Source organism: Salvelinus fontinalis, chromosome 42 (genome assembly GCF_029448725.1).
Source record: "Salvelinus fontinalis isolate EN_2023a chromosome 42, ASM2944872v1, whole genome shotgun sequence".
Lineage (NCBI taxonomy): Eukaryota > Metazoa > Chordata > Actinopteri > Salmoniformes > Salmonidae > Salvelinus > Salvelinus fontinalis.
Genome location: NC_074706.1, coordinates 5752211 through 5766079, shown reverse-complemented (window position 1 = coordinate 5766079; position 13869 = coordinate 5752211). Strand labels below are relative to the sequence as shown.

At 40.8% G+C, this 13869-nt stretch overlaps 2 protein-coding genes across 7 annotated transcripts in view; one reads left to right on the top strand and one right to left on the bottom strand.

Moving 5' to 3' along the window:
• The window catches only part of LOC129841100 (lipopolysaccharide-responsive and beige-like anchor protein), a 340220-nt gene that overhangs the window by 178580 nt on the left and 147771 nt on the right, over positions 1-13869 (top strand). For all 6 annotated transcript variants that reach the window (XM_055909205.1, XM_055909200.1, XM_055909204.1 and 3 more), the window contains 2 exons: positions 2901-3044; positions 5470-5606. In XM_055909205.1, the coding sequence (XP_055765180.1) occupies positions 2901-3044; positions 5470-5606 (281 nt within the window). The remainder of the gene's footprint in view (positions 1-2900; positions 3045-5469; positions 5607-13869) is intronic.
• On the bottom strand, positions 7272-9193 carry LOC129841101 (protein mab-21-like 2). Its single transcript, XM_055909206.1, has one exon. It carries the CDS (start codon positions 8748-8750, stop codon positions 7671-7673), a length of 1080 nt encoding a protein of 359 aa, XP_055765181.1. The 5' UTR covers positions 8751-9193; the 3' UTR covers positions 7272-7670.

Here is a 13869-nt window from a genome sequence, read left to right as displayed (position 1 = left end):
GTTTAGTTTTGACTGTGCTTGGGTTGCTTCACTTTTACGTTGAAATGGAGTTAAATGGATTTGAATTGTTTGATACACACTCCCACATTTGATCATAAACACACACATGCATTCAGAACACTTCTCTGTACGTATGTCATATATCAAAAATATACATCATATCAATTATGTTTTCAAGAATACTATATTTTATTTGATGTCATTATGTAATATTGGGATACATGTATAGAGTTGAATTTGACGGAGGTGTCCAATTGAACTAGCTTCAGGCCTAAACTGTACATGAAATATGATTATTATTATCTGTCGTACAATCTAATAATTGAGTTTTTATTTTCTTAACTTCTCCTGGCTGTTTTATATTTATTTACAAAATAGTTTTGAAAGCAACACAATGTTTGTAGAATTTTATTTGCACACAATAGACAATCTAACATGACCAATTCTGATAATACTATTCACAACTAACAAGTAAATCATTCACAGCCTATTAGTAACATTTATTGGCAAACTAGTAAGTTGATATAGTAGCAGTAGTAGTCACAGTAGTGTTTTCTTCTTAGTTGTAACACAACCCAAGACCCTTCCACATCCATATGCTAGTGTGTTGAGTATTGTGGTCTTCCCAGGGTGAGACTTAGTGAGCATGTTTATGGCGGAATGTACAGAAGTTCAAATACATATGTCTGCCTTTTTCATCTCACTCCTGTCAGTAAGAGAAAGTTGTCCCGGCCCATCGTCTGTCCAGTCAGTTCACTTGGACGGTGTGAATATACTATACTATTGTAGCATGTGGTATGTATTAGAGAGCTGGTAGTAATTTCAGTGCCGCTAACTAAAGAATCCTCCGGGGAGACTTAATTACAGGAAGACCAGTCTAAATATCATTGAGCTGCATATTTTCCACGACATGAGATTTCTCAGCTCTCTTAGACTCGCTCTCTCAGCTCCCTCTCTCTCACTCTTTCTCTCTCAGCTCTCTCTTTCTCTCTCAGCTCTCTCTTTCTCTCTCTGCTCTCTCTTTCTCTCTCTGCTCTCTCTTTCTCTCTCTGCTCTCTCTCCCTCTCTCTCTCTCACTCTCGGCTCTCTTTCTCAGCTCTCTCTCTGCTCTCTCTCTCTGCTCTCTCTTGGGTCTCTCTCGGGTCTCTCTCTGCTCTCTCTTGGGTCTCTCTGCTCTCTCTCTGCTCTCTCTTGTCTCTCTCTCTCTCTTTCTCTCTCTACCTCTCTCTCTGCTCTCTCTCAGCAGTTTTGGAGTCCATATATTATAGTTTGTGATGTTGAGAAAATGCTAATTATCTTAGGGTCTAACCCCGTCAGGTGATGCTGCTCAGAGAGATTGGAGGGGCCACTGGGTCACTGTCCAGTGGTTTTGGAGTGGAGTGCAAAGAAACCATGTTGAGTGTAACACACACACACACTCTCTCTCTCTCTCTCTCTCTTTTTCTGTCATTCACACACACATTCTCTCTCACACACACACTCTCTCTCTCTCTTTTTCTGTCATTCACACACACATTCTCTCTCACACACACACACACACTCTCTCTCTCTCTCTTTTTCTGTCATTCACACACACATTCTCTCTCACACACACACACACCAAGGGCCTGCATGATGAGGGTTCTGTAAATGTTTGCAGATTACTGTTTCTCTTAAATCCTTTTGGAACCTCAAGTCATGTTACGTTTAAATAAAAAAGGAAAGGCAGTAAACTTTGGAGGCTCTTTTGCTTTGTTGTAATATCTTTGGCTCATGTTTCTGGATATTGGGTTTGACCAGAATAATTTTTTGTTTTGATGACTTGTAAGGGCAAATTGGGTTTTTAACAGTGAATTGTATATTTTCTTCTCAGTACATTTTATACTTTACATACAATGTTGTATATCTGCATTAGAAATACTGGAATACACGTTATTGCCTGGGTATCAATTAAATAAAACAGTTGGATTTGGACTATTAGATTAGTGCCATTCAGGTAATACAGTAAAGACAAGTCGATACAATGTCGCGCTTTGACATTGTAACCTCACTCCCGCTACCATGCGGGTATAGCTAGCCTGCGTTGGAACAACGCCATTGGAAAATAGCTTTATAAGATGAGAGTCCGATTTGTTAACGTAACCTTTCATGTTCACAATAACCCCGAAGGCTCCCAAGAGTCATTGCTAGTGTTCCAACTGGGTTTATGGCTCTATGATAACTTGACAAATGTTACAATAACATATGAAAATTGCATGAAGTTCTACTTAAAATTGTTGCCAGTTTTCTATCATGGTTTTATAACCCAGTTTTAATGTTTCCATCAGCTTGAGCATCTTTATGTTGATGTTATTTTTCGCATGGAGTTTTCATTGTACTAAGAATCATATTAGCATTAGATCCATGTTGCATCTGAATGTGCACTTGAGTTATAAACTATTCCTTTATCACAATTATAGCATTATTTAATTTTTATCAGACTTATTCATGCTATTTTGTCAAATCTTAAAATACTTTTGACCAATTTAATTTCGAATCCTTTCTGGAATGCAATGCAAAACGTCAAGAGTTAGCCTAAATAATTAAAGACATTTCTGGCAAAATAGACAACTCAACTCAATACATATTTATATTGACATTTGAATATTCACTTTACTTTCGTAGTACGAATTATGGATCAATTAAATATGCTACAATGAATAGGTTATATAGCCATGCATTTTCAGTGATCTTTTTAATATTACATCTTTCATTCTGTGATATAGTAAACTATCATTAAACATAGCCCAGAATAGCAGCGTATTTGTTGTCTATATATTTCAAACGTTTCTTGTTAGGATACTAACCTCTGTACAGAAAAGTAACTTGGTAAAAACACAATTACGTTTGGATGGCGGTTTAAAATGCTTTTCTTCTTTCAGCTCCGGAGGAAGATATCCTCAAAGGCAAACAGTCCATCAGAAGTCACGCGATGGGAAATCAGAACTCTGAGAGTGAGATATTGTTGGATGGCGACGATGACACTCTATCATCCTTGGAGGAGAAGGAATTGGAGAACCTAACAGGTACCGCATGCTGCTCATCCGTTTCCATGTCCCAGCGCGCATCATCTAGAGGGGGCTGGGAACGCACGTTAGTTGAATTCTCCCCCTCCCGCCTTTAATTAAAGCGTCTCCATTGCTAACGCGTGCGGGTGCTGCTCCGGGTACTTTGAGGCTAACCGGGATAACGGGGCTCCCGAACGGTTAATAAGGGGGGATAGCCTCCCCAGCGCCTCCCATTACCCCTGGAGTCTCATGATGCTCTGGCTTTGGGGGAGGAGAGGACAATAACACACACACAAACATGTCCTATTGGCGCTTGTTTACAAGTTCACATATCTCAAAGCAAAGCGCATTTTTGTTTGTAATGAAATGATAGTACAAAAGTACCAACACGCTTGTGTAATATGATTCATAGTTTTTTATTTTGTATCATTGACAGGTTGAGAATAGGCCTATAATTGAAGAAGTGAACTGTGCATTTTGTCTAAATGTTTTGGCCTCGAGGTTAATTTCTATTTTGGAGCCTACGTCTGACTTCCTTTATGTTAAATGAAAATCGCAAATATGTACTCATGAAAAGTGCGATATTTTGACACATACATCCCATGTGGGCCTATTTTATGATTGGGCATAGCGTATATGTGCACGGCTTTTAGCTAACCGGTATTATTTTCACATTTTAGAATAGCACTATGGACCTTAAACATGTTCTGTGTCTTTAGTTGTTTATGATTGCTCTAAATGTGCAGTTTTCCTATATGAATCCATGTCGATTAAATAGTATAGGCTGAGATCAAATCGACTGTAGGCCTTGCCGTTAACAAGACTCAAACACATAAAATGACGTTGCTGTCCAATTTCTTATCCACTTTAAATCCATTATCAGACACCCATAAAAGTGTAAATGTGGCTCCCTATACCTGGAACTCCTACAGGCCTGTTAGTTAAATTATTAATCGGATTGCATCCTATATAATCCTCAATTTCCCCACATCGTGGCTTTCCACTATAACTTGTTCACCCACTGTAGACTAATATAAATGCGCTCAGAGCGCAATTATATGAAAACACAACGCCAACGATGACAATAGTGTTAAGGGGAGATTCCATGCATAGTAAAGTGACATGGATTCTGAAATGAAGTGGAAATTGTCATGTGGGTCTCCTACTCCTCTGACTAGACAGGCAGACAGGAGGCAGCGTCCCAGTACAGGCAGCTGTCTGTCTGAACAACACCAGGTGTAATTGAATGTCTCCACGGCAGTGATTGAAAAATGTTATTTCGCGCCCGGATTACATGCTAATGCTCGGAGGGCTACGGGGGAGGGAGGGGGAGACGGCAACAAATGAACATATCTGTTTATTCCATAGCCATCCGTTTCGGAAAGACGTGGGTGCTTTGGGGAAATCAAGCCGGGCTCTGAAGACCCTTTCTGCCGCGCGGCACATCTGCAAATACAATGCTTCTGCACACGTGGAGAGCGGGGCAGGAGCGGCAAGAGCTTACACGTTGCTCCCTCGAGCGGCCTTCTCATTGTCATACTGGTATAAATTAAGATTGATGAGAGATTAAACAGATGTAGCACCAGCCCGCAATCAATGGGGCCTGATTGACAGCTGATTCTATTTTTGACAAAGCTGGTCTGTCTTGGGTTACGCAGATGCTGATATTTTATTTTACTCAGCGGGTCAAACCACCTCTCCCTCCCTGTAGTCTAAAGAGGAACTGTTCAGATCATGGTGATTCTGGTTTCAGTGCTTATCAACACGCCATATTAGATCTAACTCGATCTAGCAAGGAAATTAGGTCTAATAATGCTAATAATAATTGTGAAATGTAAAATTGCATTCTTAATTTAAATTGCAGTTACACAAATCATTTGCATGCAGTTTTAAGCTAAAAATGATACAATTATACATATATTGAGAATTATATTTATTTTTCTTCCTGACCTCGCATCTGATAGATAGGCCTATATAACCGACCCATGGCCCAGAGCAGGGCTGCCCAACCCTCTTCCTGGAGATCTACTGTCCTGTAGGTTTTCAGTCCAACCTTAATTTAGCAGATCTGATTCAGCTAGTTAAGGTCTTGTTGAGCAGCTAATTAGTCGAATCAGGTGTGTTAAATTGGGGTTGGACTGAAAACCCACGGGACGGTAGTTCTCCAGGAAGAGGGCTGGCAGCTCTGGCCTAGAGCAAATATTTTCCCTCATTAAAAATGCATATGTGGCCTTCTCTATATTGTTATGGTATTTTCACGGAGACAAAAAGAGCCATCAAAGTCAGTGCGTGCCCTTGTTGAGTTTATATGTTTACTTTTACACGCTGATGCCCTTTGAAAAAACTCTCGTTTTCTCGAGGAGGGGAAGGGGGTGATTTTTGTAAAGCGGGCTAATGTTTGCTTTCTGGCCCGTGCCGTTGTTGGGCCCTGTCTGTCTCCTAGGCCCTGTAAACATGAGCACTAGCGCTCAGCTGGTCGCCCCGGCGGTGGTGGTGAAAGGAACGCTGTCCATCACCGCGTCTGAACTCTACTTTGAGGTGGATGAAGATGAGACCAGCTTTAAGACGATCGATCCAAAGGTAAGAGAAGGGCTTTCTGTAAAACCAGTTTTCAAAATGGCTCAGGCCTTTCTCCCAGTCCTTCCCTGAACCCAGCACCTCCAAGTCATGCTTTTCTGCAGCCTAATTGCTTTATAAAGCCTTTAAAATAATTTAGTAAATAACTCCAACCATGACAATGCGTAGACTAAAAGCCTTTAGGCTATTGCACGACGACTGTAAGCAGCCTCGACTTCTGCGATCATCATCAAGTCAAATAATTATTGAATAATCCAAATGTAGATCGAGACTCAATAATCTCTATAATTGAGATTATAACAACCGTATAGGCTATGATGCTGTTATGTAGTGTGTGTATTTGCATAGTGAAAGTGAACATTAAGCTATACCTTCACTCGTGCTTGAATTGCATTGGTTTAGCGGGCTACGTCATTGACAACATCACATCTCTCTGAAAACGGGTGTTTGCTCTGCAGATTCGATCCACAAAGGCCTCAGAGTCTGCAGAAGCATCACAAGCAAACATTTGAAAAATAAGTTAGTCTATCGCACATCATAATACAGTGTGCCTGCTATAGAGAGAAGACTAGGCCTGCTCTTCTTCCTTCGGGTCTTTCAGTTGTTCGTGAAATACAGCCCAGGAATCAGAAATACTGTGTAGGCCAATGGCTTATGTTGTGTTAAGTTTTGTTGAGAATAAAAACCATGAAATTACTTGAATGTAATTATTCGACACCGTTGAAATGTAGCCTATATGACTCATTTGAATATATCTTAAATTGCAGGCTATAGTAATTCATATTAATCTCAAAATATCCTCGTTCTATTTGTATTCAACAGTTCAGTGATAAACCAAATAGGCTGCTGCTAATGGATAGCCTACTGTACTAAGCAATATACCCGCGTGGTGTTTAGTCGCTCGTAGCAGAAAGCAATATGAATCAGGTCTCGTTAAGAAATGGGCCTGACTTTCCCTGGCTAGTCATTGAGTGACAGTTGTGTATCTTTTTTTCAGCAGTCTGCGCCCAGGGTTATTGTCAATAATAACAGTTATAATCATAATCTAGTTATAATAACAGATAAGTTCATTAATCAACATTTGAGGTTTTGATTTTCATGCGTTAATATTTTTCGGCAAATGAATTAACCTGAATTTAGCAATGGTCTATTCTGGTGAATGGGCCTACTACAAGTGGGTGGTGTGTTTCTCTTTATCCTCAGGCTATAATTCAGCGAAGAAATTGCATATCTCCCCAATAGTTAATACACAGTAATAACAGACATGCATACCGGTGTGTTTAAATATTATTTTTTTTGCAGCCATATAGCCTATCGACATCAAACTGTCGACTAAATAGACGTTATTCTTTTGTTAAAACAATTTGCATCAAATTGAACTAAATTATAGTGTGCTATATTAACTATTCCAAGACGAAAATTAATGTATGTTCATTGATATGCATAATAATGCAAAACTCGTATTTTGTATCAAATTAATCTAGGTCCAAGATTTGCCATATGTAAATATATTTGTATTAACATTCCTTTTTTTACGCACATTATTTCTGTTTTTCACACAGGAATTGATTTCACGATCCTCTTTATCTAGTAAATATAAATTAAATGTGTATTACTTTTACTAAACAATGCCAGTTCTCAAAACATGTATACAAACACAAGGCCAAGTTGTAATGTAATTTTCTTAGTTTTATTAACATTTCAGTTTAAGGTCACGTAATGAAAAATTGGAACTTGGCACGCTACATTTTTATTCTTTCACTTAAAGATTTTGTGCATATAATTTTAAATAAACATTTATTCACTTTGTGAAAACATTTTAAAACAAAACAACAAAAAAGTATTACATTTAGTTAATGTACCTTCACGTTCTCTCTCTCTGAATGGCAATGTCCCATTTCACTCCGTTGTAAAAGTTTTTTTTTGTTTGCTTGTTTTTAATTTCTCAATTGTTTCACATTGCTCGGAGAACCCAAGATCATGACGTTTTCCTCCACTCTGAAGTGATCTCAAAACGTCACCTCGGCCCTAAATAGCAATAGTATCACAATCAGACAATACGACAGTTTATAATTTGTCCAAACTTTTTGCATTCGTGAGGATTTCCCTCGCCAGTCTCCACGTCTGCTTTGCGGCAGCTTCCAGGGCCGAGTGGGGCTTCCCCTGAAACAGGTCCAAATTTGGTAAGAAATAATGGGGGCATCTGCGGCACTGCAAACACGAGATGAGCTGCAGCAGAATTCCGTTGATTCGATCTCCGAGGCAGGACTCGTCCCAGTCGGTCTCTCTCGGGTGTTTCTCACACTCATACAGCAGCAGGGTCTTCATGTGGTAGCTCTGGAGTGGCTGACCGGGTAGCTCGAGATGACGGTCGCGGAGAGTCTTCAGGACCGAGAGGCATCTTTTCCTGCATCCCGCCATCAGGAGCCTATTCTCGGCCTCGCTGAACTGCAAGACCCAGGCGTCACTCTCAGCCGAGCTCTGTTTCCCGGTCAACGAGTAGCACTCTTTGGAGAGCAGGTTAAAGCCCTCGGCCTTGACCTCGGCCACCCGGTTCGGACCAGGCCAGGGGATATGGGGCATGGGCCACTGGGCAGCGCTCCTAGGCCAGATCCCTGTGCACTTGAACGCAGGGGTGATCTGAACCACGTATCTCTCCCGGATCCTTAGTTTTACCTCACTTGTATCTGCTACCATTTTAACCACGTCACGGTAGCTACACTTATCCACCGCTTGCGCCACCAGAGTCTGAAACCTTGAGCGGATCTTCCGGGCGGAAAGGTAGCCCGAGGCGGTTATGAACTCGACCCAGAGAGACATACTTCTTTTGCGGCCGTCGCTCAGCTTCAGTACAGCGCAGCCGGGCAGAGAACCGTCGTCAACAAAGTTGAACACTCCCATCTGGTTGAGGTAGAGGACTACCTCGAACTCGTTGGGGGCTATGACCTCCATCCCCTCGAAGCGCGCCTCTATCTCGCTGAGAGAGGAGATGAACCGGGGTTCCTGCACCTCGACCTCCTTCAGGACGTCCGACACTACCTTACACACCTCCCGGATAGTCTTTGCAATGGCCGCTTTTCGAGTTTGGCATCTCTCGCTGTAATATTTGTTGAGCTGGTAGACCAGCTTTGCCTGCGTCGCGATCATGTTTGGGCAGAGGTCCGGGCTGTACACCGGCGAGTCGCAGTACGTTGACGGATCCAATGCTTACCGGTAAAGCCAGAGGCGAAACGCTCTTCCCCAAGCAATGGAAAAAATATATAATTAAACTTTTTTTGCGTACTCAGCGGATGGACGTCAGACAGTGTCGGAAGGAAACCGATAGGGATGCGACGTAATAGGCTACTAAATATCAGTCCAAGTCATATGCAGTAGGCAGCCCCAGAATGGGGTGGGCTCAGTGTTCAGTATAATACCGTCCGTGTCCTCGCGCTTGCAGACCCTAAAGGATAAAGCTCTGGTCGTGACCACTCATCTCTCCTTGTCCGTTCGGTTGAACGTGAAAACTACGCGTTATTCTCCTACCTTGCCCCACTGTTGTCCACACTCAGCTGTGCGAGCTGGACTTGTGTAGTTTATGAATGGTCCCCTAGAAGAGTGAAAGGGGTCGGGCTTCTCCTCCAGCAATCAACGGCGAAGCTGTCAGTGCAACCAGCCAATCAGAGGCCTCTCCGACAAGCACTCTTTCACGAGAGGCACACTTTCGCTCTCCAACATCCTGCGCGCGGAGCCTCTGCTCCCAGGTCGAGATATAGGAAGATAAACGGTTCCTTTTCGTATACACACTTTGTGCTCTTTTCTACGAAGTATATTTAATACGTTTTAAAGACAGCTGTGTCTCTTTTGCCTTGACCTAGCCTTTTTTTCCCCCATGTGTGCACGTGCACAATATAAAATGGAAATATTTAGAAGGAGAATAGGTTGCGCAATGAGTGATGCTGGATACCTGGCAAGGGAAGTGTTTATTTACTTGCTCGCTTCATGTCTGAATGGCATCAATTTGGAACCCTTTTGTTTTTCTATGGCATTTAATGAGGCTTGATACTACTTTATAAACATTAACACTAATGTTTTAATCGCTTTTGACAATGTAACGAATACGTTTTTTAAATGCTGTACAGTTATTGTATGTATGTATTATTGGACTTCGTGCATTTGCATATTTCTAGTGAATTGCTCATTTATGTATATCAAGCAATTTTTGACTGATGTTTTATGACATTTATGCGTCAAGAAACAAGAAAGCCTAATTTTTATTAGAAAGCGCGTCTCCAGGCTGCGGGTTCAACACGGTGTGTGATAATCAGGTTAACGAGATAAATCGAATGTTCAGTGAGTGTACAATATTTCTATAATTTGTGTTTTTTTCCATAAAATAGCATATCATTTTGTTTTCCTGATTTTCAGTATTTTTTCTCTCCAGTCTAATAGACTAGAAGTTGTTCACATTTGAAACCTCTAACATATTCACTTGTCTTAAAGGAAATGCTTTTTGTTTGTCATTTTTGTGCCTAGTGATTTCATCTTGGTGTATCGTGACAATAGATTATAGGCCTGAACCTCTAACATATTCACTTGTCTTAAAGGAAATGCTTTTTGTTTGTCATTTTGTGCCTAGTGATTTCATCTTGGTGTATCGTGACAATAGATTATAGGCCTGAATAGTTAAAATGACACCCAGTAATTTCCCTCGGATATCGGATTAAGAGCAACAACCTTCCCCTCACCGAAATGTGGTTTATTGTTTTCCAATACCAATTTGGCCTACTAAGTTCCCTAATATTCTATCGGCCAAATTAACATCATATTACTTCCATATTTGACCCATTTCATGCCATTGCGCATTTTAAGAACGGAGAACAATTCCGCCTAGAATGGATGCGCACTACACGCACCTGCAGTGCAAGTTTTAGCACGCGTGTAATTATAAAATGTGATGAACGATAATAAGACTATAGGCCTATTATTTTAATTGACATCGTAAGACCCGTTGAGATGTTAAAAACGTGGTATTCCATAGTTCTTCAATACTATGTTTGGGGCCTGTTTTATTGCAGCCTTTTTGCCCTTGTCGTTTTATAAAGCGCATGTTACATTAATAATTCCTAATTCAGGAAAAAAAAGCAAAAGGTCTGATGTTTCTCTTTTCACATTCTTATTACAACAATTTAAATATGTAATTGATTTCCAAGAAGCTCAATTATATTTTTAAATCACTCTAAAGACATAAACAACCGGCTTTTTCTTTCTCATTGTGCGCTGTGCGTGGTTTTCTAAAAATGCACGTACTTTTAATCTGGTCATCGCTTTATCGGCGCGTGAACCTTGTCGGTGATGAATAATAAACGGACAGGGGTTCTTCGCGCGGGCCCGGGATTGTAATTGAAGTCCTCTTATCACCCCAGACTTCATGTTAGATGACTTAAGAACCAATCACCGTCTCCTCGCGGGCACGGCACCGAGACGCGCGGGGAGAAGGCGAGGTGTGAGACTGCTCCCCAGACAGTGATGCTGCAAAAGAATGGCGTATCAGTTAAATGAAAGCTACTTAAGTTAAAGTCCTGTTTGCAAAACTATTGATCTATCTGCAGCTCTAAAGCTTCTTTGCCCCTCCTCCCGTTGTAGACTACTCAAGTTAATGAGGCGCAGGTTGTTAGGAGCTTTGGCATTAAATTCATTAGGGAGTCAATTGGACATTCTCTGTCCAGTGGACGTCGTTTTTATGTCGGGATCCCTCGAGGCTTTTGGCCTAATTAGACATAAGCGTTTTAATTGCAACGACTTTTGGCTATTTGGAGCTGGAAACATCTTCAGGTCCTTGGTGTGGTGTTAAGCAAAGCACCCAACATGCAACGACGCGGAGTTAACATGGCTTCTCAAAAATCTATATTGATGACATGAAAACCTTCTTTCGCATTCTTATGTACGTTATGAAGTTATTTCAAAAATGTATATTGTATCTCTTTTCAAATATATTGTTATCATACAATAGTCAGCGAAGCTAATTTAACACGTGTTTAGACATATTGGGGAAAAACTGCATTTGCAGATTGTTTGGCCCTTTAAACAGGGACAGACTAACATTTTAAATGTAATTGATGGTAATATTAGTAAATGACTGAAACGCTATTGTCTCAATGTTATGCAGGCTCTATACAGCCAATGTTTTTTTTTGTTGTAGTTTAGTATGACTAAAACACAACGATTATTTCCCATTTTGGAAAATATGTTTTTTTGCGCCAAATATACATTATGTTTCCCACAGATTGGTCAGCATGACCACTACACAGAGGTTAATGAACTGAAACATTCCTGGAATACCCATGGACTCTATTTAGCTTTAGTTTCTCATTCTCACCACATTCATTGTAGCATCGGGTTTAGCTGAAGACTGGAAAAGGCAACCACTGAAAATACAGTGTGGATACTGAAATAAGCCACAAAGTTGCCAGAAACCAAGTGATTAAGTGTTTTTCAGTTTTTCTCTGCAAACAGTTTTTCTTTTTTTCCTAAACTGTAAAATGGCAAATGCCTGTGGACTTGTCGTTCTCATAGATTCCAGTAGTATTGATGAAGCTACTAACAGTACAGGGATTACAGATTACTGTAGTGTAGGAGATGGGTTTGGATGATATTTGGGGAGACATCTTCTATGATATGCTACTCCAGATATTGCAAAATCTGATACAATCGTTTTGCGTAGTTAATGAGTAAATCATTCCAGCCTGTGCTGTTTTTGTGCTTATTTACGATAGTAACGTTAAATAATCTTTGTATTGTGAAACAATAAGGCTTAGTTAACTAATTTGGACTTCATTTTCAACATATTTAAACAGCCTAACTGATAAAACTGCACAGTTTTTGATTTGTAAAGTTCAAATCGAGTAGTCTTGCACTTCACGATATATCGTCAATGTCAAATATCCCGATATTCAATTTGATCATATATCGATCGGCCCAACCCAAGTAGGAGACCTTGGGACGGATTCACAAAACTCACTAGAACTGTAGTTAAGGGGTGTGTCTGTTGGGTATTTTAATTTAATTGAGGGATTTGTTTTATTGACTATTTCCTGGTTCAAGTTAAGTAATGGAACCTCAAGTCTATGTGTTAATTTTCACTTATGATGAGTGTATTTGGTGTTTACACATATACAGTGCATTCGTGAAAGTATTCAGACCACTTAACTTTTTCCACATTTTGTTAGGTACAGCCTTATTCTAAAATTGATTAAAATGTTTTTTCCCCCTCATCACACAATTCCCCATTATGACAAAGCAAAAAACTGTATTTGTTCTTGTTGTGCAAAATCTGAAATATTACATTTACATAAGTATTCAGACCCTTTACTCAGTACTTTGAAGCACATTTGGCAGCGATTACAGCCTCGACTCTTCTTGGGTTTGATGCTACAAGGTTGACACACCTGTATTTGGGGAGTTTCTCCCATTCTTCTCTGCAGATCCTCTCAAGCTCTGTCAGGTTGGATGGGGAAAGTTGCTGCACATCTATTTTCAGGCCTCTCTAGAGATGTTAGAAGCCAATCCTCAGAAAAAGGCAGATGACAGCATGATGCTGCCACCACCATGCTTCACCGTAGGGATGGTGCCAGGTTACCTCCAGACGTGAAGCTTGGCATTCAGGCCAAATAATTAAATCTTGATTTCATCAGACCAGAGAGTTCCCCCTCCCTTTTGTACACTCGCTGTTTGTTTGTTACCTATGCATAGTCACTTCGCCCCCACATACATGTACAGATTACCTCAACTAGCTTGTACCCCTGCACACTGACTTGGTACCGGTGCCCCCTGTATATAGCCTCGTTATTCTTATTGTGTTAGCCTACTTGGTAAATATCTTCTTCTTCTTGAACTGCACTGTTGGTTAAGGGCTTGTAAGTCAGCATTTCACGGTAAAGTCTACACTTGTTGTATTCGGCGCATGTGACAAATAAATGTTGATTTGATTTATTTCTCATGGTCTGAGAGTCTTTAGGTGCTTTTTGGCAAACTCCAAGCAAGCTGTCCTGCCTTTTTCTGAAGAGTGGCTTCTGTCTGGCTACTCTACCATAAAGGCCTGATTGGTGGAGTGATGCAGAGATGGTTGTCCTTCTGGAAGGTTCCCCCATCCCCATAGAGGAGCTCTACCAGAGTGACCATTTGGTTATTGGTCACCTCCCTGACCAAGGCCCTTCCCCCCCAATTGCTCAGTTTGGCCCGGCGGAGGCCACTGTGTTCTTGGGGACTTTCAATGCTGAAGAAATGT

Excerpts from the sequence above, each read along its gene's own strand:
- LOC129841101 (XM_055909206.1), bottom strand. The coding sequence starts at position 8,750 with ATGATCGCGACGCAGGCAAAGCTGGTCTACCAGCTCAACAAATATTAC.